At 36.0% G+C, this 25,319-nt stretch overlaps 1 protein-coding gene across 5 annotated transcripts in view; it reads right to left on the bottom strand.

The window, feature by feature from the left end:
• NETO1 (neuropilin and tolloid like 1) overlaps nt 1-25,319 on the bottom strand; it is a 125,995-nt gene that overhangs the window by 3,792 nt on the left and 96,884 nt on the right. For 2 of the 5 annotated variants that reach the window (XM_046025801.1, XM_046025797.1), the window contains exons 8-11: nt 21,711-21,824; nt 12,996-13,554; nt 11,934-12,008; nt 7,722-11,206 (exon numbers count right to left, since the gene is read on the bottom strand). In XM_046025801.1, the coding sequence (XP_045881757.1) occupies nt 11,948-12,008; nt 12,996-13,554; nt 21,711-21,824 (734 nt within the window). In that variant the 3' untranslated portion in view covers nt 7,722-11,206; nt 11,934-11,947. Of the gene's footprint in view, nt 1-7,721; nt 11,207-11,933; nt 12,009-12,995; nt 13,555-21,710; nt 21,825-25,319 lie in introns of those variants that run through there. The other 3 variants (XR_006821093.1, XM_046025800.1, XM_046025798.1) reach the window with 3 other exon arrangements.

Genomic DNA, 25,319 nt, shown 5'->3' on the forward strand with positions numbered 1-25,319 from the left:
CCCTTATCGTCCAAAGGCACACACAGCCAAATGCATGTATGACGTGCACGTATGTGCAGGCGTGTTCTTTAGAACTACCCTCCCCACTCGACTTCATTAGATTCAAATAGCTCTGCGGCGTTTTCCAGAGATTCTTGAGAATTGCATAATCTTCGGGCTTCATCAGGTTCAGAGCTTCAGTGAAGCTTCTCTGACCTTTGCTCCTCAGGTTTTCCAAGGGTTATTTAAGCCCTTAACTCCTGTATATGTTTTAATGCCTTGACTATGTACAGTGGCTTTGGTTTGCCTGACTGCACCCTGACAGACACGCCATACTTGCTTCATCTCTCAGCTGCACCAATGGATTTCCTCCTCTTCTCACAGACTTCCCCCTTACTCCTTCCCAGACTCCTCTCAACACAACAGACAGAGCAGAGCAGGAAAAGCAGAGCCATAACGTGCCAGCGCTCTGACAAAACCCTCTGGTGACTTCCCATTTCAGCCCAAACAAACTCTGTATTTGCAAGCTTTGCTGATTACCCCTACCTGCTCTCCGTCCCAGCCACTCCCCTTCATTGCTTCCTACTGTCCACTCTCCTTCTCGGTCCCCACCACAGTGTCCTCTCGGGCACACCCAGCATAATCTTTCTGCCAGAAAAATCTCTTCTCTCAGATATTGACAAGTCTCACTACTTTAATCCATTAAGATTGTGGTCAAAAATCACATTCCCAGAGATGTTGCCTGTGCCATTTCCACATGACATGCCAATTCTGTATCTCAACACTCTCATCTCCTAATAGCCTTTTTTATTTTTTTATTTTTTTGGTCAAGGTAAATTCACAACATGCCATATGATTTTTATTGTTATTGCTTTCCCTTATTCTTTAGTTTATATTTCCTTCACCTAGATTATGTGACACAAAAGTGAATCTTTTTGTCCATTTTGTGACTAAAACGGTTCCATGCACCTAGTATGGATGCAGTGAATATTTACTGAGGAGCTGTGGTCTGTTTGTTGAATAATTTCACGGAGCTGGTGATAACCACCAACACAAGTCAAAGGAGCACACAGCTTTGGCACTGAACTTCTTGAGTTCCAAAAGAGATTGTACAAAATCCCTTAAGAAAGGAAAAAAAGTCAGACTTAAAAGACATATCTTACATATCTTACAGAGAATCTGATTTTACCAGTAATTCAAAGACTACGGATACTTTTGAGTTAAATGTGATGTGTGGGGAAGCACGGTTGTAAAAACTAAACTTACTAGGTCCTTTATTAGTGTAGCAGGAGAACCGCAACACACTTTATGTACGGGAACTCTCTAAGGGGTGCATGCAGGGTATCGCTTACACAAACATATTTTAGTTATGGAACATTACTAAGATAGTGGCATGCTGATTCCCAACAGATTTCAGCAGGTCTTGTACCATACATAAATCCAAAAGTTCTAAATTCATTTACCATAAGCAACCTAGACAGACCAGATACATCACGCTAAAACTGTAGACAAAGATCCTCCATTATTTTTCTCCAGTATCCCCATGGGAATTCCTAAACACGCTTTTAAGGAAAATTCACTGTTATGTCTAACGTCTGATCCTTGTCTCTCCCGTCTCGGTACTCACTGAGGTTAGAAAGAGAGGATTTAAATCAGTAACTAATATTTTTCTTCCCATTCACTAAAATCAACAAGTGGGGAATCAGTGAGCAGCCATTTGATTCACAGTTCAAGACTATAGATTCCACGGGCGCCCGGGTGTTTCCGTGGGTTAAGCATCTGCCTTTGGCTCAGGTCATGATCTCAGGGTGCTGGGATGGAGCGCTTCATTGGGCTCCTTGCTTGGTGGGGAGCCTGTTTCCCCCTTCCCTCTGCTCCTCCTCGCTTGTGCGTGCTCTCTCAATTAAATAAATAAAATCTTAAAAAAAAAAAGGCTATAGATTCCATATCCAGACTTTCAAAATTTAAATCCAGGCCTTACCATGTACTAGTTACATGATTTTGGAAATGATATTTAATATCTTTGGAACTCCTTTTTTCTCATCTGTAAAATAGAACTAATAATAATGACCTTGTAAGGTTGTTGTGAGGATTGTGTGAACACCTGTAAAATACTCAGAATAGTATCTCACACACACTGAAAACTCAGCAATGGTTACGTATTCTTAACATTTCAATGCAGAGCTACTGTTTTGCTGGTTAAAGCTCTGTCGAGATAAAGTCTGCTCTTTCTGTGCCTTCAGAAATGACTGCATTTCCTAGATTTACTGGGAAAACAGGGATAGATACATGTGAGTGTTCTGGGAAAAGTCTAAATTTAGGTCGTGTCAAGAATATTTCTTGTATGAAATGAGTTTATCATAACAAGCTATGGTTTCATCTGATTAAACCAGAAAAATGGATCTTTTCCTTCTGTGTAATCACAAACTGTAGAAAATCACAATTTAAATAGACCACAGACTGAGACAAAATTAGTCAATTCACCTATCAGCCAGATGTAGATGTCTTCCTGTTCCCTTGAGATAAAAGTTTGATGGTGGTTTACTTAGATTAAAATTCTCACCATCAGGTAATTAGACCCGAAGGCATTCCCTTTGAAAAACTGAAGTTATAAAATTTTAACTTGCCAAGGTCTGTGGCTGATTAGTTCAAATTTAAGTTATTAGCCCCCAGGAAATGCTCTGAAACTTCTAATAGACGAGAGCAGGATCTCTAGGCTCTCCTGAAGGCATCAGCAGACCAAAACTGTCCAGCCATTTTGACAAAAACTTTATTCCTGAAGAATAAAGTAAAATTTAAAGACCCACAAAAATTGATTATGGTGCACATAAATGAATTAAGAAGTTGCCTGGAGCCTGCCTAGGTCAGGAATATAAATTAGAAAGAGGATCCATGATGATTTTAATTTCATTTCAATGTCATATCACTACAAATGTTATCTCTCCCCCCCTCACTTAAAAGTCCCAACAAGACTTGAAAAATACCCACCCCGTGAAAAAGAACACCTGCTCATTACCAACATATGCATTATAGTCACATACATCTTAATAGTTCATGCTATAGAAGTAATATTTCAGAAATAATTTAGCCAGCATATGAAATTTAACTAGTCAAAGTTTCATAAGGTAAGCAAAGACTCTCAGGGAAAAATTTTAAAATGCTCTTGGATAAGAATGCCAGGTAAAACCCATCAGAATCCTCCAGCCGGTAAAAAATAGAAAATGTACCAGATACATCGAGAGGGCGTGTGATGAAGGGAATCTGTTGTGAAGGTTGGAAGGCCAGGAAAACCAACAGAAAATAAAGATCATAAGGTATGTGAAGGCTGACCAGCCCTCAGGCTCAGGAAACAATGGGAACAGAATGAGTTTTATTCATAATCCAGAACCTAGAAGGTGTCCTGGAGGCAGGGCTCAGTGGTCTGAGAAGCACACGCCTTGTTCTGCGGATAACTTTGAGGGATGCTAGGAGGAATGGTCTTCAGGTGCGAAAAGAGGCTGAGGCTGCTGTTGAACCCAAGCGAGGATGCTTGGATGATGTTACAGGGACAGAAGCAAACAGCAAGTAAGTCTCTGAGGTCCTCAGCTGACTCCTTCTTCCTCTACTGCCCTGTTAGGAGATCTGAGCAGGGACCAGCTGGCAAAGGAAATGACCAGCTTGCAGTTCCCAGGCCTGGTCATTCACAGCTGCCAATTTGAAGGTGAGATAGTTTATCCCACCAACAGACACAGTCCTTCAATAAATGATACGTATTTACAAGAGACAAAAGGATAAGCATCTGGTCAGAAAATACCCCTATTTTATAAGTCTCAGTGTCAATGGGAGAAAAAGCTTGGTTATAAGGGAGTAGAGAGTGTTTTCTCCCAACTGCACTAACATTTTATAAAATACTTTATTATCAATTAATGACAGAATCATTTTAAACACAGAAAGACAGTCCTTTCAGAAAGTTGGGTGAATATATTATAGGAAAATGTGTTCATAGGATACATCTTAACAATGATGAGCTGCTTGGAAAAGCTGCATTTTAAAGAGTGATATTTTTGAAAAGACACTTCCATTCCTAAAGTTAGCATATGTGAGAAGTTAAAAATCATGAACCACCCAAGGTTCCTAAGTATACTGAATTGATATGTATCAATTGATCCATGAGTATAGCTACTTCAAGCAATTCTATTTAAATGTTATTCTAAGTTTTTGTGCTTCAAAACTTACCATTGTTGTTTGTTCATTTGTATCCTGTGTGTGCTTGTTTGGAAACCACAACCTGCTGATTTTTTTTTTAAAGCTAGTATCCTATCATACCAGTTATAAAACAGTACTTTTTCAGGCTTCCTGTAGAATCCGGCTTAGTTCTATAAGTTCTGGAAGGAAGGGCTAGATAAATATGGGCAGGTGTCAGGTCAGGACAGTGCTTCTGTGTCAAATAAAGAAATTTAGTTACTTCTTAAATGTAATTTTTCTACTCATTTTCTCATTTAATAGACCCACATTGACTATGCACTGTGAACAGAGGGTTCAAATAGCTTTTTTTTAAGAGCACATAAGTAGTATGAAGTGAACCTAAAGTTTGAGTTTGAATTTTTCCTGTTCAAAAAGGATACATTATTTTTAGTGCATTATACCACATTTTATATCATAATTGTGGCTTGGAGAGTGCAATCTTCTACATAACCGTCTACATGCTCGCTTATCCACTATTTATATCATGCAAATGTATATTGAGCAATTGGCTGGGATTGAAAACAGGATTTTCTTTCAAGTGTTGGTATTTCACTGTATACTTATGTCTTGGGCTTTTGGGGTCACTTCAGAACTCAATAAAATAACGTAACAAAGTGAGCATCAGAGAAAACGCCATTCCAGTGAATAACAATCAGTGGGTTCTGGGAGTCAGTCGTTTCACTGTGAAGACAAGAAGGCTGGAATCATTCTTCATGACTGCTCGTCATAGATGATATACTTGTTCTGTATCGGTAATAAATGAAGTTTACACATGACTTGGGAAAAACTATGTATTTATAATGTATTATAGGGTATAAAAATATCCTCCAGTGCATTGTTATTTGACCCTTAAGTGCTACAGGGTAGAGAGAAGTTGTTGTAATACATATTTTTACAGATGAGGAAACACAAAAATATTCTATGAATATTTTTATATTCATGAATTCATGAATATGAATTCATATTCTATGAATATGCACTTAGTGCCATGTTGACCATTAGAGAGCCATAAGCACATGGGTGAGGGCTGCTGGCTGCTTCTAGCATTAATCATTAGGGCTGGTGCCAGATTTATCATCCCTATCATGGAATCTTGGAAAAGTTAACAGAAAAATCTCTTCAATTTCCTAATATGTACAACAAAAAAAACAACAACCGTACAAGTATTGTTATTACTAGTATTAGGACTGCTAAGAGGACCAACAGAACACTTGATTGTAAAACACTCTGTATGGTGTTCAGCTCATAGGGCTCAATGGGTTGGTTAGTGAGTTAATCATAATCTTGAGAGTTAAAAAAATATGGCAGAAAATAAACAGAAAAGCAAAACAGATATTTCTGGATATCTAACAATCAGTTATTCTTTTTTAATGTTTTAATTTCCTTTACTTATTCTAGTCTCATTCAATTGAGCAAACATACTGCTATCAGAGGATTTGACTTAAAGTATAATTCATAAACCATATATGCTAAGAAGCATTAAAATATTCTCCTTGTAATAAAATATGAACCTCTTTAGATGAAACTACGTGCACTCAGAAATCATGATGCAAATGCCAACCTACTCTTTCAACTATATTTACTATTTCTCCTTTTGTCTACTCCTACGCTCCAGCTAACTGAAATAAATATGTGGCCTCCCAACTACTCCTGCTCCAATTTCTCTAGGTGAAAATACTTCCTTGACTCGTTATTCGATGGTCTCCAAATTTCAAGATCTGCTTAACAGGACAGCTATTCATTAAGCCTTTTTCGATCTCCTTGAGAAGATGTTTGTATCCCATTTTTATGTTACCAACTTCTTTACTATGAAAAATCATCGGTGGGGGGGGTAGGGTACCAGCGGGGCTCAGTCCCTTAAACAGCTGACTCTTGGTTTCGGCTCAGGTCGTGATATCAGGGTCCTGAAATCCAGCCCGACGTTGGGCTCCATGCTCAGCTCGGAATCTGCTTGGGATTCCTTTTCTCCCCTTCCCTTGCTTGCTCATGCTCATGCTCTCTTTCTCCCTCTCTCAAGTAAATATAAAATCTTAGAAAAATCATCTGCGTTGCATTCTCTTGACAACTGAATATATTTGATCTTCCATTCAAGATTATGAAGGTGATAACTAATTAGCTTTTTAAGGTGAAAAACTTGGCAAATAATTTTGGGTTTCATTTTTCTGACCTAGCTCCTCTAAACACCCTTCCTTCTATGAAACTCCATAATTATGTTCCCCAACAGACTACTGCCTTTTTTTTTTTAATCCCCAAATCACTTAGGCAGAATCCCATTATACAGATTGTACAGGATCTAAAAGATTGGCTATGCTATTAAATTTAACTCATGAGAAAGTGACAAAAAAGTACAAATTTCATAATATGACATAATAGAAATATTTTCTTTAAAAAAATCTAAACACTGTGTTTTCTGCTCGTTGTTACATTTTGTGTCTACATCTGTGACTATTTGGAGAACAAAAAAAATAACTTCAAATAATTGACGAATGTAAAATGGCATGGCTCAGACCTTAGGTGGTGGAAGTTGGGGACAAACCAATATTGAATATTGAATATATTGAATATATTGAACTGCATAATTACTGGGACTATAAAACAGTGGTTTAACTACATAATTGTACTGGTGCAGAATAAACAATTTTCTGAAAACCAACCCTAGACCTTCATAAATGACATACATCTGAAGCAGGTAGAGTTTATTATTCCTAACTCTGAGGAATTAAAGGCACGTTAAGAGGGCATTTGCTTTTTAAATAATGCACAAGGAAGTATAGAACCAGAGGCTACAATAAAAAATTGTATTGAGGTATTAAGAATTGATAAAAAAAATTGATGAGGTAAGAAGAGTGTCTGACATTGGTCACCCACACTGGTATTTCTATGACATTGTTGGATTTATTCGAGTGAGTCAAATAAATTTAAAGAATTTGTAGTATGATTTAAACAACTCATTAATAAAATGAATCAGGATAAATCTATGTTAACATAGGGCCTCAGATTTATGGAACAAGATTATTTATAAAAACACATCTCTGCTATTTTTACAATATATTTTGCTTTGCTACTTTTTTCAACCCTTAGGAGAGGAATGAGAAATATTAATTAAATGGATAAGAGAATTATAATAAATTCAAGTCCAAGTTCTTCTATAGAAGAATAAATTCTTCTGTTCCTCATCTATTTAACATTTTGTTGGCTGAGCTCTCTGTGCCATTGTGTGACAGAAACAAACAAAAAGGAAAAAAGAATCATAAGTAGACATGACATCAAAACTAACTCACTTCAGTGAAGTTGGAAAAAACTGAAACTCACTCCTCAAGTCATATACATTCAGGATTCAGAGAATTTTACAGGTTTTATTTACCTAACCTCCCTCCAGAGCTGGAATCTGACAGGAATCATTTTCATAATTGAAATATACAAACTTCATAATAAGAAAAAATTCTATTATTTATTTTACCACTAATACATCAATAAGTTATTTGCCATTACTTTAATTGAGGTAACAGGAACCAGTATAATATTTTGCCATTTATTATGATATTCAGAGGTTGAGGAAAATCCATTCATGGGATTTTTTTTAAGCTATCAAATTTGAGGAAAACCCAAATTCCTAAGGAAAAAACAAAGAAGAAGTTGATGCAACAGCTTATGTGAATATTCATTCAGTTTTTGCCAAAGACCTAACTTTATTAAATACTAGGAATAACAGTTTATAGAATCAGACCAATTGAAATATTTTTAGTGGAAAAAAATTATGCAAAACATAAAAGCCAACATTTCCACAAAGTGGATTGTTCTCCTTTAAAAGTCCAAAGACACTCATCTCCAGTTACATTTATAGCCACATTTAATTATCTGACCAAATGAAAGTGAACTATGGAAGATGAACATCACATATCTCTATTTTGCAATATGATTCATAGAAAGTGCATATATATAAAATCGCATTTCCAAATCAGCACATCAATCTTGAATTAGGCAATCGAAATGCACTTGGACAAATGGAAGAGGCTGAAAGCAGGGTTTCACAGGTGTTGCATAGACTCATGATATGTCTTCCAGTTTTTGAAAGTGAACTCAAAATAAAGAAATAAAAGGAAAACGGCTATTTTCAAATTAACTAACATAGTGTGCAACTATGTTTTTGGAGAACATCTTGTGGAATTAATAAAGCACTTGTGTAAGCCATATTTGAATTCACTTTATCAAAAAATATCATTAGTTATTAAAATAACTTGATTTGAAATATCTCGAAACATCTTGAATGTCTCGAAACACCTCATTCCTTAACCACAATGTGTCTCCCTATTTGAATCTAAACCAAAGGTTGATATTTAGGTGTAAGATCTGGTGTGCCAGTCAATAGGAATTTTTAATATATGGATAAATGTCAGTCCTGGCTTTTAAAAGCTTCCTCCAGGGACTTCCCAGGCATCACGGACTACCCTGTTTCCCAGATCTTGCGTCTAGAGTTACATAAAGGGCCAACAGGGAGCCCCAGGTCCCTGCCTTCACGTCATCACTACCTTCTCTTATGATTCATCAATGACCATTGTTAAAGTTTGTCTTTTTTTTAATTTCTGTATGACCACTGAGGAGACCTAGCCTTCACTTGAAATATTTTTGTTTTCCCATGGAGCTGTTGTGTACTAAATATACATAAAACATCCATCTTTGTCATTTTATTTAGTGTGGTTGGATTTTTGGTTGTTGATGAGTGGACTTCTGGTGCAAATATCTTTTAAGTATTGAACCAGCAGATCAGGAGCATTCTGCATGTTTAGGGAGAACTGCCTGTGGACAGCTATAGGGCAAGTGAAGAGCCAAGTGTTTCACTTAATTTATTTTCCTTTTTTGCTGTATAAAGAAGTCTTGACATGAATATCATAATTTTTTGAGATTATTCATTCAAATTGTAAGTGGTCCTATGAAGATTTCTAAATAGGGAAAATAAAATACGGCTAAACACTTCAAAATTAACCTGTGGATGCATTAAATTTGAATTAAAGGGCATAAGGGTTGGCATGCAACTAAATAAATCAGTCAAGTCAAATACTAAAGGCTAGATTGTGACATAAACTGTGTACAGAATAGGTAGCAAAACAATAGAAATAATCTTTCTTTATCATATTCAATATATTTTTCTATACATCAGTGTATCACATTCATGGAAGTGATTATTTATGTATATTGACATTTTTTTCAATACAGGTTATTCAGAATTGCTATGATAATCCTTTAATGTTTCTATCATAAAATTTTATTTCCTTTCCCATTTATTTGTTTCTGTAGCATATATGAAATTGAATTCCTAACGGAGATGTATGCAAGTAATTCATCTATAGGTTTGTAAAGCCTGCTTGAGTCACAAAGTTTTAACTGTGATAGACCAGACTACTTCACTATTTGAAGGGCAGACTTCCATAGAATTCAGCAGTTTTGGAGATGTTGGTAAGCGGATTTACAGTAATTCTGATTTTTAAAATTTATTTTCTAGGAATACACATTGAATATTTAAAAAGTACCCATTTATTAAATCAAACTTTAGAGAGTGTGTATATGATTCAACAGCAATTAAATATATTATATGATTTTGCTTTATATTAAACACATCATGATTAGTAAGCTTTCAGGTATTATATGTGTGTCTGAGTAGGAGAACAACTCAGAATGGCATAATTTGGTTCATAAAAGGGCCTGTGATTTTAAAGCATTTAAAAAGATTGTCCTATTCTAAAAGGAGAACATAGTTCATAAAATTTGAGAGATCAAATTTAGAGAAGTAAGCCTCAATACTAAAAGACATCCTAGAACCTAACAGGTAGAAAGAGTTGATATAAAGTGTGCACTTATGTAAGTCAATTTTTTTTATCACTCTAATAGAAGAAAACATTTTTCTTAACTCGTTAGGAAATTATTATACATTTTTATATATCTTTATATAAAAAGTTACAAGTAGCAAGCATATGACACAAAGAAATGGAAGCGTAACAGCAGTATTCGAGAATGCATGCTTTTTACAATGTGTCTAATAAAAAGGATATTTTTCCAACTCAAATATCCAGTACTGACATGCAGGGTATTTTCTCAAACTGTCAATTCAGTCATATTGCTAAGTGCTTAATCAAAAAACATTTCTACTGATGGGTCTGAATGGTAAATTACCGGATTTCAAAACCTCTTTCTGAAACTTAGTATCTTCCTTTGATATAAAACAAAAAGGAAATTGGGGATATTTGGGAAAGACTAAAAAAAAAAATCAGATGTTTCTTATTGCAATCTAGTATTTTTACTCATGACTCGGCTGCATTTAGTCATAATACAATAATAGATGTTAATAGTCCATAAAACCTCTAGCTGGTGCTTCCATTGTCCATATTTTCACTTCTTAACTGTAGCATGTTCAAAATCCCTCAGAGACGCACTAGTCTCAAGCAGTCTATCTAATGAAAACAATGTACATGTAACACAAAGTTCATCCAAAATCGTGTTGTTCACATATCACACAACGTACAATTATATAACAAGGACATACAACAACATAGAAACAAAGTGAAACTAACAGTAAAAAGAAAAGATTGGGATAGTCTTAATCAGGAACTAATTTCTTCTTCAAGTTTCCAGTAAATCTCAAAATGTATTTAAAAACTAAGGAGCACTTGGTGACCAGCAACCAAATTATGAAATGAACATATATCATTGTGCAGCAGGGATGTCTTGCCGAAGGAATAACAAATGTCTCTAATTCTTAAGTTTGGATAAAGGCAGTGGAATGAATTTAGAAATATGTCCACTTTTCACAATTCACTAGAGAATTTTCGTTTCAGTCCCCATGTTTGTATAAATAGTTCTTCTCTGAAAATAAAACACAGTTAAAACATTTTCTCCCAGTGAAAAACGCATACAAACACACGAATTTATCAAGGTAATATAGAGCATGGAAATGCATTCACCTAATTCAAGAATAGTTGATAGGCTTGAAGTGTTTTGAAGAGTTTAGCTGTCAAGCAAATTTAATTGGAGACAAATTAGTCTAACAGAGATACAGATTATGAAGTGCTAAAAGTAAAGCTCTTATGGTATTTGATCACAAAACAGATGTACACATAGACAGCTAGTATTTATGGAACATTTACATTATTAAGCATTCAAGTGTGATGTCATAGAATTTGGCATAACATGCTGCACTTAACTTTGATGAAATAAGCTACATATTCATGCAAAAATAAAGAGTGCACACACAGTATAAATACCACCAAACACTTAGTGTATGAATCTGAGTAGAATACTGCCAAATTAAATAAGAAAATTACCAACTGCATGTGTTGACTTCAGTTATATTGGGACAATATTCCATTGTTTTTGTTATGAAAAACTTGCACTTCTTCTGATATTTTTGAAAATTTACTATTTTTTTATTTTAACCTTAAAATATGTAAAATTTAACTTGCTAATTTAACATCCTTTTTGAAATAACATTCTAGTACAACGCCTGATGATAAGAATATGAACATTTATTTTAAAGATATGTATGCTAAAAGCCATCATTCCATCAGCACTGAATCCAGCATATTTCTGATTATGAAGTATTATGAAACACTTATCTCAAGAGATAATGAAAAAAGAGCACATTCCCTAAAAAAATCTACAAGACAATTGCAACAAAACAAAACAAAACAAAACAGAATACAACAAGGTGGGAGAAGGAACCAAGGGCATTCGCTTACCTTGAATTTTCTTTTTAGACCCTAGTTGTGTTGTATTCAGATTCATGTTTGCTTAGAGACCCAATGAGGCAGAACCTGGAATGTTATGGCTATTTCATTCAACAAAGTAATACTTGCACAAAAAATAAATATGCATACAAATATTTACTTAAAAGCATTCCTAAAAATTCGTAAAACTATGGAAATAGATTTTTTCCATCAGCATGCAGAAATATTAAATCAACTGAAAATATTTTAGGTTTTGAGGATGCATGATGAATGGAGAAAGTAAGTCCATTTATAAAACAAACTAAATGCTAGTAAACATGCAAAACAAGACATATGGATTTCGGGTTTGGGGTTTAAAATAGATTTTTTTTCCTTAATTAAATTTTCTTTCCCCAAAATTTTTACCAATTTTAGGGCTAATAATATGATACAGATATTATCTTTATGTTGAAGATGAATCAAATGTTTCTACTATTTTTTCTACATTTAAATATAAATGTTTAGTATTTTAGCATACCATACTATTATATGCAATTTGTCATGTAAGTATCATGTGATATGGGGAAAAAAGGGTATCGGTATTTTCATTTTCATACAAAAATATAATACATCATATTGCAAAATATGTTATTTTTACATTAAAATTATTCAATGAGATGGGCTACCCATCTTGGTAAGGCAGTTATTTCCAAAAAGCATTTCATGTCTGAAAATATATTAAGCATTGATGAAAGTAAAATTCATGAGTAGGGGGCAGCAAATTAGCAATACAAATTTATAATATAAATTAAAACCATAATTTTTGTAGAAATAAATACTATATATGTGTAGAAATAAATGAAATATCTTTGGTCTGTGTGTGCTCACACACAAACACCTATGTATATAAATAGGACTTAGGAAGGGTCTGGAAAGGATTGAAAAGGAAAAGGGAGAGGAAAAGATTGAGACACTACGGTTTAAATTGTTAATAAAAAGAGAAACTGAAATAGGAAGACCAACTAGAACACAATATTTTGGAGGCATTTCAGTCCTCAGGTTCTAGGTGTCATCAAAAAATCTATTGATACTGACCGCTGGACGGCTTTGTCGTGGCGGGAAAGCCTGTGACTCGTCGTTGGCACCTCCTCGATCTCGTCGATGTCACAGGCATCTGCAGCATCTTGTGAGTAGTTGTGTTTCATGACGAGGATGTTTCTTCTGCTCATGGGCGGGATGAGGGGTTTGATGGGCTGCGGGGGCATCTCTGTCAAGACAGAAGCATCTCTTGTGCTGAGGTTACTGCGGCTGCCTTTTGTACTGGACACTTGTGACCCACAGTGATGGTCGTGAACGCATTTGGAAGAGGATCTCCGCAGTTTATGGTAGTTTTCAAAGTCATCTGCCACATCTGCAAAGTCAGCTGTAGCTGCTGTCCCTCTTAGAGTACATAACTCATAATGAGGAGGTTCAAACACCTCCTGGAAAACTGTCTGGTCAAAGTCCGATTTCCTTTGGACATATTTTTTACGAGGCTGTTTGATCTGCACAATGACAGAAATGATAATAAGGATGATCACAATGCAGGAAGTCACGCCAATGACAGTCCCACTGGTGTTGGTGAGCTGGTCCAGTAGGCTGGTTTTCCTCTTCTCTACAGGTTGAGGAGAGTGAAAACAACAAACAAAACAAGAAACAATCCACTACGCATTAATATGGTAGTCAGAGCACGTAAAAAGGAGTACACTGAGCCGAGAATTTGTACAGGCTTAAAGTAACATGAACAAATCCTTAAAAATAAACAAGAAGCTTCCCTTTTCACAAAATCTTCTAAACTTAGAGAGAGACCTCCCATTGCCCAGCATCCCTACTTTCAACATATGTTTGAAAAAGTTCTTATGAGGTCTTTAGCAAGACATTTGGAAATAAATTAGTAATGTTAAAAACAGTAAATTATTTTTCTCCTCATAGGTATAAGAAAACATCCAAACTCGACTAGTGGGAACACAACTCTACCTATATTGTTTTGAATTTATTCCTGACTTAAGTAACTGAACTCACAGTAACACCAATATTCTAATACCAAAAGGTCATTAAATTTCTTGACAGACACTTCTGGAATAGTAGCATGACTCCATCTGTGGGCCTTTTCCCCAATGAAACAACCACAACTGGTAAAAACAATTAAAAACAAACAAAAATCTGTATCTATATTTATACTTATATATCTATATCTATACCTATATCTATCTATCTATCTATCTATCTATCTATCAATCATCGTTTCTGGATATTGAAATCATGGAAACAACAAATGGAAGTACATTTATTCAGGAAAATTACTAAATTTCTTTAAGAACAGTGAGAATCTGTCCTTTAAACACATTCCCCACCCCCACCCCAATTTGCCATGATGGAAGCTTACTTAGGGAGGTTTCAGACAATAGCATAGGGCTTCCTCTCCCTAATGTTCCCCACATAGAGCTACAGTACCTCCCCAAGTGGAGCAAACCACAAGCATCTCTCACCACTCCCCGAATCCATAGTGTGGGTACGTACTGTATTCTAGGCAAGAGATCCTGAGTTATCAAGGGTTCCATTCTTCCTCCCAGCCCCCATTGGTAGGATGGAAACCCTACACCAGGTGCAGAAGGCTGAGAATATGTGTCTCCCATCACCCTTGCCCAAGCTCACTCATAGAGTTGAACTGCCTGGAGAGGCAAGCTCAGAAGACAAGAGGTTACCACTCTCCCCCAGTACCCTATTCATAAAGCAGAGGTGTTACTCCAAAAGAAGTTGGTCGCTATCCCTGCCTCCTTTCAGCACCCAGAGCAGTAATGCTGACACTTCGCCAATGAAGGGAGGCAGGCCACAAGAACAGAGAACACTATAGCTTTCCCCAAAGAAAGTTACATTTTTTGAAACAGTGTGGAGATGTTCAAGACTAAGGATATCTCAAAACAACAGACATCTTCTGGGAAGTAGTTTAAGAAGAGACTGTCAAGCTCCACAGTAGCAATGAACCAGACACTGGAACAGGTAGAAATTTAACATAAAATATCAGGAAATAACAGGTAAAGAAAGCCCTCCTAGTTTAGAACAAATCACAAAGCCTAGACTCAAAGACTAACCCTCAAAGACTCAAAGACTAACTAAAGGAACTGAATTTAATTGGAACAATTTACACTCCTGGGAATTGTCCAAAATAACAGAACAATCATTTGACAATTAATAGAGACTAATAGCTGGGTGTGATAAAAAAAAAAAAAAGACAGATAAACAGGACAGGAAAAGGATGGTCAGAGAGTGTCTTACTAAACCATAACCATCTGAGGCTACGGTATGCTTGCCCACAGCATGGTCTCCATGCAACACCATCAGTGACAGACATCGCTGAAACAGGCCAGCCAACTCTACACTGACAAACACATACACACACACACACACAAAAACAATAGCAGCAACAAGCCCTGGGGAGAGAGGAATTAGTATCCAGAATTGTTACAATACATTATCTAACAGGACGTTTCCAATAAAATATCCCAAGGCATGTAAACAAATGGGACAATGCAATTCATACACAAGGGGGAAAAAGCCTAGGAGAGGGCCATACATCAGACTTAACAGATAATGATTTGTTACAAATATGTTCAAGGAACTAAAGGAAACAATGGCTAAGGAAGCAAAGAAAAATAGGAGGATAAGGTCTTATCACATGCAGAATAGCAACAAAGAAACAAAAATTACAAAAAAGAAAAAAGTGAAAAATGTAGAGTTGAATGGCACAGTCGCTGAAATAAAAGCTTGATTTGAGTGACTCAGCAGCACATTTCAGCTGAAAGAGGAAAGTAACAGCAAGCTTGAGGAGAGATGAAGGAAAATTATGCAATCTGAAGAAGACTAAGATCAAAGAATGCAGAAAAATGAATAGAGCCTCAGAAAATGAGACAAACCATTAACAGCACCAACCTAATGGATGAGAGTATAAGAAGAGAAAGTAACAGAAAAATATTCAAATAAATAAATAAAAGGTGAAAACTTCCCAAATTTGGTGAGCAAATTCCATCCAAGAATTTCAACACATTCTGAGTAAGATAAATGAACTGATACCCACACTCTGACCTATAAGATAAAGAATGTTGCAAGAGAAAATCTTGAAAGCAGCAAGGAAAAAAATAACTCCTCACATAGAAAGGCACCCCAATCAGACTAATAGCTGATTTATCATCAGAGATTTTGGAGGCCAGAAGACAGAGGCATGGCATATTCAAAATGCTGCAGGCCAAAAAACCAAAACAAAAACCATTGATCAAAAATCTAATATCCTTGGGACGCCTGGGTGGCTCAGTTGGTTAAGCAGCTGCCTTCGGCTCAGGTCATAATCCCAGCGTCCTGGGATCGAGTCCCACATCGGGCTCCTTGCTTGGCAGGGAGCCTGCTTCTCCCTCTGACTCTGCTTGCCACTCTGTCTGCCTGTGCTCACTCTCTCTGACAAATAAATAAATAAAATCTTAAAACAAAACAAAACAAAACTAATATCCAGCATACTAACTTTCAAAAATGGGGATAAAATACACATTTCCAGGTAAACAAAACTAAAGATAATTTAATGCTGAAAAAATGCCTTACAAGAAATACTAAAAGAAATTATTGGGATTGAAAGTAAGTGACTTCAGACACTAATTCAAACCCAAATTAAAAAGTAGAGAGCATGGGGCGCCTGGGTGGCTCAGTGGGTTAAAGCCTCTGCCATCAGCTCAAGTCATGATCCCAGGGTTCTGGGATCAAGCCCCGCATCGGGCTCTCTGCTCTGTGGACAGCCTGCTTCCTCCTCTCTCCCTCTGCCTGCCTCTCTGCCTGCTTGTGATCTCTGTCTGTCAAATAAATAAATAAAATCTTTTAAAAAAAAGTAGAGAGCAAATTAAAGAGGCAAATAAATATTGCCAATAAAGGCCATTATATGCATAATTACAAAGGACTATTAGTTGCATATATCTTTGGCATTCTTCCCTTAACTTCTTAAAAGAGTAATGTCATACGTATAAAATTGTAATGTTGGGCCTATAACATAAAGAAATACTAAATATTTGGTATTAAAAATTCAAGTGATGTAGGTAGGAGCAAAACTGTCCTGGAATAAGAAGTGACATCAGATGGGAATGTAAATCTACAGAAACAAAAGAAGAGAATCATAAATGGTAAAGAAGAAGTGTTATGTAATGAACTGCATGAATATGCTCTTGCTCAAAAATTACATAAAGTAACAATTACAGTAATGTATTCTTTGATTTGAAAATACATAAAAATAATATGGACAAAAGTAACAGGTAAATAGAAAGAGAACAGAGCTATATTGAAATAATGTTATTAAATTAGTATAAATCTGAAATACATTCTGAGAAGTTAGGCTGTGTGTTGTAAGACCTAAAATAATCACTAAGAAAATAACTCAAAAAAATACATTAAAAGTCACTAAAGGAATTAAAATGTTACACTAGAATATATTCACTTATAGCAAAAGAGACCAATAAAAGAAGAAAAGAGGAACAAAAATACGTGGGACATAGAGGGAAAAAGAAGTAAAGTGGCGGATGTAAATCCAAATATACATCAATATCACCATTAAATATGAGTGGATTAAATAATCCAGTCAGAAGGCAAATATTTTCAGACTGGATCAAAAAATAAGATCCAACTGTATACTGTCTACAGAAAATATACTCTATATTCAAAGACACAGATGGACTGAAAACAAAAGGATGGAAAAAGATTGAGTATACAAACTGCATTTAGAAGATAGCTGGAGTGGATGTGCTAACATTAGACAAAATAAAGCAAAAGGTGATTAGAAATAAGAAGATGGTTTTTAATGATCAATAAGAGGGCCAAGACATCGGAAAAATACAACACTTTTAATCATATATGGACATAACAACTAAGCTCAAAAATACATAAAATGATATTTACAGAAGTGAAGAGAGCAGAAAATTCAACCATAATAGTTGGAGAATTGAAATGGTACTTTCAAAAATAGATAAAATATAAAGTATCTTGTCATCTGCAAAGAGAGAGAGTTTGACTTCTTCATTGCCAATTTGAATACTTTTTATTTCTTTTTGTTGTCTGATTGCTGTTGCTAGGACTTCTCATACTATGTTGAACAAGAGTGATGAGAGTGGACATCCTTCTCGTGTTCCTGATCTCAAAGGGAAGGCTGTCAATTTTTCCCCATTGAGGATGATATTTGCTGTGGATTTTTCATAGATCGATTTTATGAAGTTGAGGGATGTTCCCTCTATCCATATACTTTGGAGGGTTTTAATCAGAAACAGATTCTGTATCTTGTCGAATGCTTTCTCTGCATCGATTGAGAGGACCATGTAGTTCTTCTCCCTTCTCTTACTGATTTGTTCTATCACATTGATTGATTTGCAAATGTTAAACGACCCTTGCATCCTATGGATGAATCCCACCTGGTCATCATCGATAATCTCTTTAATGTACTCTTGGATCCAAAGATAAACTCAAAATGGATAAAAGACCTCAATGGAGGCAGGAATCTATCAAAATCTTAGAGGAGAACAAGGCAGTAATCTCTTCGGCATTGGTCACAGCAACTTCTTTCAAGATATGTCTCCAAAGGCAAAGGAAACAAAAGTGAAAATGAACTTTTCAGACTTCATCAAGATCAAAAGCTTCTGCACAGCAAAGGAAACAGTCAACAAAACAAAGAGGCAACCCACGGAATGGGAGAAGATACTCGCAAATGGCACAGACGAAGAACCGATATCCAAGATCTATAAAGAACTCCTCAAACTCAACATACACAAAACAGATAATCACATCAAAAAATGGGCAGAAGACATGAACAGACACTTCTCCAAAGAAGACATACAGATGACTAACAGACACATGAAAAAATCTCCATCATCACTGGCCATCAGGGGAATTCAAATCAAATTGAGATACCAGCTTACACCAGTTAGAATGGCCAAAATCAACAAGACAGTAAATAACAAGTGTTGGAGAGGGTGTGGAGAAAGGGGAAGCCTCTTCCACTGCTGGTGGAAATGCAAGTTGATGCAGACACTTTGGAAAACAGTGTGGAGATTCCTTAAGAAATTAAAAATAGAGCTTCCCTATGACCCTGCAATTGCACTACTGGGTATTTATTCCAAATATCCAGATGTAGTGAAAGAAGGGCCATCTGTGTCCCAATGTTCATAGCAGCAATGGCCACAGTTGCCAAACTGTGAAAAGAGCCAAGATGCCCTTCAGTGGACGAATGGATAAAGAAGATGTGGTCCATATACACTATGGAATATTATGCCTCCATCAGAAAGGATGAATACCCAACTTTTATATCAACATGGACGGAACTGGAAAATGTTATGCTGAGTGAAATAAGTCAAGCAGAGAGAGTCAATTATTATATGGTTTCACTAACTTGTAGAGCATAAGGAATAACATGGAGGACATTAGGAGAAGGAAAGGAAAGTTGAATTGGAGGAAATTGGAGGGGGAGACAAAGCATGAGAGACTGTGACTCTGAGAAACAAACTGAGGGTTTTGGAGGGGTGGGGAATGGGGGTGTTGGGTGAGTCTGGTGGTGGGTATTATAGAAGGCACATATTGCATGGAGCACTGGGTGTAGTGCATAAACAATGAATGCTGGAACACTGAAAAGAAATGAAATAAAATAAAATGGAAAAATAAATAAATACCTGGATCAGTCTATACCTGAACTGGATTCACTGACAGAGTCTTCAGTTGCATACCAAATATATAATTGATCTTTAATAATGCAGGGGTTAGGGACACGATCCACATGTTTTTAAAAATCCATGTACAACTTTGACTCGGGCAGAAGCTAACTACTAACAGCCTTTTGTTGACTAGAAACCTTAGGATAATGTAAACACTTAATCTGGTGGTGGGTATTAAGGAGGGCATGTATTGCATAGAGCACTGGGTGTCATGCATAAACAATGAATTTTGGAACACTAAAATAAAATAAAATAAAACAAAACTTAAAACAAAACAAAACAAAAATAAAGTTCAAAAAAATAAAATAAAGTTCAAGTGTAAAAAAAATAGATAAAATATAGTAGAAAATGCAAACAGAAACTGAAAACTTGAACAATGCTGTAAACCTGCATCTCTAGAGCAAGCCACCTAATAATGGCAACATGCATTCTTTTCAAGGGCACATGGGACATTTTTTAGGATACACCCTGTGTTAGTCTGTGATACTAACTCCAATAAACTACAGGTAGACCTCGTTTTCTCGCACTTCACCTTGTTGCACTTCACAGATACTGTTTTTCAACAACTGAAGGTTTGTGGCAATCCTGCATTGAGGAAGTCTATCAGCACCCTTTCCCAATAACATTTGCTCACTTTGTTTTGCTGTGTCACATTTTGATAATTCTTGCAATATTCCAAACATTTTAATTATTACTATATTTGTTATGGTGACCTGTGACCAGAGATTTTGACTTGCTGAAAGGTTTTGTGATGGCTAGCAGTTTTTAGCAGTAAGTACTTTTTAATTAAGCTGCATAATGCATTGCCTCTATACACATACTGCTATCACATCCTTAATAGACTACAGTGTAGCATAAACAAATTTTATATCCGCTACGAAACCAAAAAATTCATTTGACTTGCTACATTAGCTTTATTGTGGTGGTCTAGAATGGAACCCGCAGTATCTCTGAGGGCAGCCTGTCACAAAGATTGAAATGGTAAAGATGTGTTCCCTAAAAGAGAATGAAGTAGAAATCAAAATAGTGGCCTTGCCATCTGGAGAAGATAAACATGGAAGCTCATAAAACCTATCCATTCGCATTCTCTTCACTTCTCTCTCATGTCAAATGGTCCTATGTACGTGGGAACAAATCCTATTGGGCAAATAAAGCTTATGACTACCAATAATTAATGATGCGGATTTAAGATTCTACTACACAGATAACTTATTCTCCCATCCATTCAGAAGTGGTTCCTTGAATAATCACCTACTCCCACCAACAAAATAATCAAGGCTGCATATGTCTTTCTCCTTGACCATGAACCATGCAACTATGGTGATGCCTCTTGGCTTCCATCCACAGAAGACATTTTTAATAGACAATACTGGACTTGAAGCATGAAAGGGTTAATTGCCTGCTCTTTTCCCTTTACAGATCAGTTAATATTGAACCTGAATAAAAGAATATGCCTGGCGTTTTTCAACTTAACTAAAACAGGCAACATTCATAGCCAAACCATGGATTGTTATCTACATAAACAAACCTTTGTGTTCAAGCTAGAAAAGGGAGCAGGGACATTGGGAGCTATTTTCTTTGGAAAGGAAAAAGCATTTTGGTAGCAAAACTGAAGTCAAGTTAAGTGGCTGGAAGTACCTGAAAGTACAAATGTTCTTTCAATGCACCTTCCCCCTAGTGTACATGGACACAGTCCAGTGAAGACAAACTGGTGAGAGGTGCAGGCACAGAGGAAGGGCACCAGGTCAGACAGGAAAATCACACTGCACTAAAAGCTGCCTTTCCTCTCCAGGGCTCTGCAGGCGCTAACAAGGTGTCTTTAATGAGCATTCAAATGCTAAAGATTCTCTACTATACATTAATGAATAAGGAAACTTCTGACAAAAGCAAAGAAAGACGTTTACCCATGAATTACAAAATATACAGAAGGCTCCACAAAGCCCATATGCATGTCAATTTTCAAGTAGCTCTGATACATTTCCACATCCTAATAAAGGCTTCCCACTCTATAGGCAGAGGACTTCTGCAAATTTTTTATCATTACCTTTACAGTGATTCTCGTCCCAAGGATACACACAGTTCTGGAGTCCATTGCAGACCAGTGTATTGTTAATACACATGTTACTGTGGCAGAAGAATGTATTGCCTTCACAGGGAGCTAAAGATAAGAGTAGGAAAGGAAAATGAAGGGAAAAGTTAGACCTGATACTCAGTAGCAAATCACTCCTATTGCAAATCTAAAAACGAGTGGAATGATAATTTTCTGTCAAATTGAGATCAATCACCCGACATTCCGTTCTCAGAAATGCTGCCATTGCGGTAATTATTCCTTGTGTTGCTAACAGGGCTGGCCCTTCTCTAGATGTGCTTAGTTGATAAAACTGGCACAGGGGGTTTCCATCCTAAAAATGAAGTACATTATCTATATGGGTTCTTTTTTTTCTTCAACTCGGTGCATTCATTTAACAAAAATAAAGTGCCTGCTACATGGATAATGCTATGCTTTACACTGAAATTCTGTCTGTACAAATGTAGTATTGTGCAAAAAGTCTTCATTCAATTGACATTGAAATAACTACGTAAAGCACAGACTTGCAAAATACTAATGAAGAAAGTATCTATCAAACATCCTTATAGCATCATTGAAGCACATGAACAAAACAAAGAGCACAATGGAAATTTAGAACAAGGGAAAATTAATCCTGAACAACATAAGAAAAAATGTATTGTTCTCATCAACATTTAACATATACATGTTGATGAAATTAGCCTACTTTTCATGTACTTCACACGTCCTAGTAACTTTAGGTACAGTGATCCATGATCTCAGGTTACAATGTACACTCAGGGTGCTGGGAGGTAAAATAAGAACACAGGAAAAGTATCCAGTACATAGATATGAGAAATAGTGAGGAGTTTAACACAGCAAAGTATAACATTAGATATGACTTCAATATTAGGAAATGCATTTATTTATCAAGTAATAGGATGTTTACAATAATCAGTCTCTGGAATAACAGTGAATTCGGGATGGTAATTTATAGATCATGCTTTACAGCTAACTTTTGTTTTTACCTCCACAGTGATCCCACCTATCTTATAAAATGTGACTTCAGTATTTTTTTTTCAATAATAGTTCTAAAACCCTTTTAAAGATAGATTCTAGAAAAACATATTCAATATTAAACACATCATTTACAGTGGCTAATCGATGAATAAAGATTTATTAATGATCAGCACTACTTAAATGCCAGTCACGTGGTAATGCCTTTTTCACCTTCAAGACTATATATATATCACGGGTATTTTAGAAAGTTAAATATATTTGTTATACTAACCAAAAACGTCAGGCAAATAACTTGCATACAGCAACTTAGTGTATTTTAACACGCCTAGAGAAATCCTAACAGTAGTAATAACAAAAACAAAACAAAACAAAACAAAAACACTCAAGTCTTGAAAATAAAAAAAAAATACGGCAAAGATAGAGCTAACTCAAACAAAGTGATTCTTTCTGGATCTCCACAACCCTGCCTCCACACTCTTCCCTCGCCCTTCCCAGGATAGTTCCTTCTTCCCTTGGCTTCGTTTGACTTTAGGTCCCCGGCTAAAGATTTAAAAATATGCAGTGGTCATTTTGAAAAAAACAAACAAAAAACAAAGAAACATATTGTAAAGTAGAAAACATACAGTAGTCATTTTGAAAAGAAAGTATCATGCTAAACATGGGCTGGTGACTTGTTAAGCATCATATAAGCCTTTTATAATGTAAAATTTAATGATCTGATATATGATTGCAAAAATCTGCTCTTTAGTATGGAATGAAATTTAAATTTCTGTATTCAACCATAATGGCTTTTGCAGAACTGATATGGTCTGTTAAGCAGATAATGAATGTTGTCAAAATGTGTACATAGAACAAGAAGGAGTTTTCTGCAAATGGAGTAGCTGCAAAATGCCTTAGTCAAAAAACAAACAAACAAACAAACAAAAACATAAAAAATAAGTATGCCCTAATAGATTGCGGTGGTTTTGAAAGTACAGTTAACCATCAAGTAAAAAAAATACCTTTATGAGGGCATAAATTTTATTGCCCTTCCAGAATAAGTTGGAAAAATTGCTACAGTTACTATTAAGTAGAATGGGTTAGTTTTTAAAATTTTAAGTATATAAATAAAAATGACATTGGATTCTGTAATTGAATGCAATAGAAGAGAATATTGATAAGAGTGCTGGAACTTGAATTGTGAAGTCTCCAAATGGGATTTTGTTTCTAGTTCTGATGGTTTGTAAGTTGTGAAGGTCTCTAATAAACCAATGTACCAGTATCAGCTATGGTTAAATATTGGTGGTTTGACTGGTAACGTAACAGGTAATCAGCACTGTCAAGAAATCACATTCCTGACGCACTTCTTTACATCAAGTGATTAGGGAAATGTGTCAGTTAATCATCCCATTCTTTCCAGTTAATATTATTCTGGGTACCATTCCATCTTCTTCTTACTTTTGCCAGAACGTGCAGAATTGCTATGAAAATGACAAACACAAATGAAGCAAATCTTGCAGTGGGTAAGAAACAAACGTACAACAACTTATATTGGGTTGGAATGTTCTTGTATGTCTGACTATTTCTCTCATGTAAACGCACATAGGCAATAGTTCATTAAAGATCTTATTTTTACCTCCTGCTGAAAAGACAAAATGGCCCCTTCCCGCCTCCCAAAGCAAGCTACGTTCTTATTGTGCTTTCGAGGATGTCTGGACACATTCTACACACTGACATTATTTCCCGTGACCCTCTGCACATTCCGGATATCTGTGACTCAGAGGCCAAATATGTTCCTCCCCTCTCTCTGTCCTGCGATATCCATTCTCCACACTGATATCCACATCATATGAGCACTGTATTCTCTGTGCAGTTTTGAAATATTATTCCAAGCTACCAAGAAAATTATCTTTTTCTTAAATTCTATTATACTTAAAATTTTCAAAAGAGCTTAGCACGTAGCATATGCTTATCATCTTTCGCCACATGTTCTTTGAGACTAAGGGCATGCCTCTTAAAAATGTTCATTTTTAATCTCTCATATGGTTTAACATTTCTAGGCTTATAGTAAATATTCAACAGATACTTTTAATTGATTACTGTTCCTGAGCAGAAGGTTAACTCTGGAGGCGCCTGGGTGGTTCAGTTGGCTAAGCCTCTGACTTTTGATTTGGCCTCAGGTCATGATCTCAGGGTCTTGGGATCGAGCCCCGTGTCAGGCTCCATGCTCTGCATGGAGACTGCTTGTCCATCTCCCTCTGCTCCTCCTCCTGCTCTCTCTCTCTCTCTCTCAAATCAATCAATCAATAAAATCCTAAAAGAAAGAAAGAAAGAAAGAAAGAAAGAAAGAACGGATTAACTCTGGCCAGGGTGCCTACCTGAGTGTCCCAGAAAGCAGAAGACTCTAACAGGTGTTTATTAGTGGAGAGCTAACCTTCAGGTATAATCCAATTTATGATATTCTCAGAAACTACACCTCAGATCATTTCCTTGGCTCTTACTATGGCAGAAAAAGACAAATTCTACCGCTTTGTGAAGGACTTGTTCTACTTAGAAATTCAGTACACATTGTCAAAGCTCTTGCCTCTTAAAAACCAGCCGCCTTAT

Source organism: Meles meles, chromosome 12, assembly GCF_922984935.1.
Source record: "Meles meles chromosome 12, mMelMel3.1 paternal haplotype, whole genome shotgun sequence".
NCBI lineage: Eukaryota > Metazoa > Chordata > Mammalia > Carnivora > Mustelidae > Meles > Meles meles.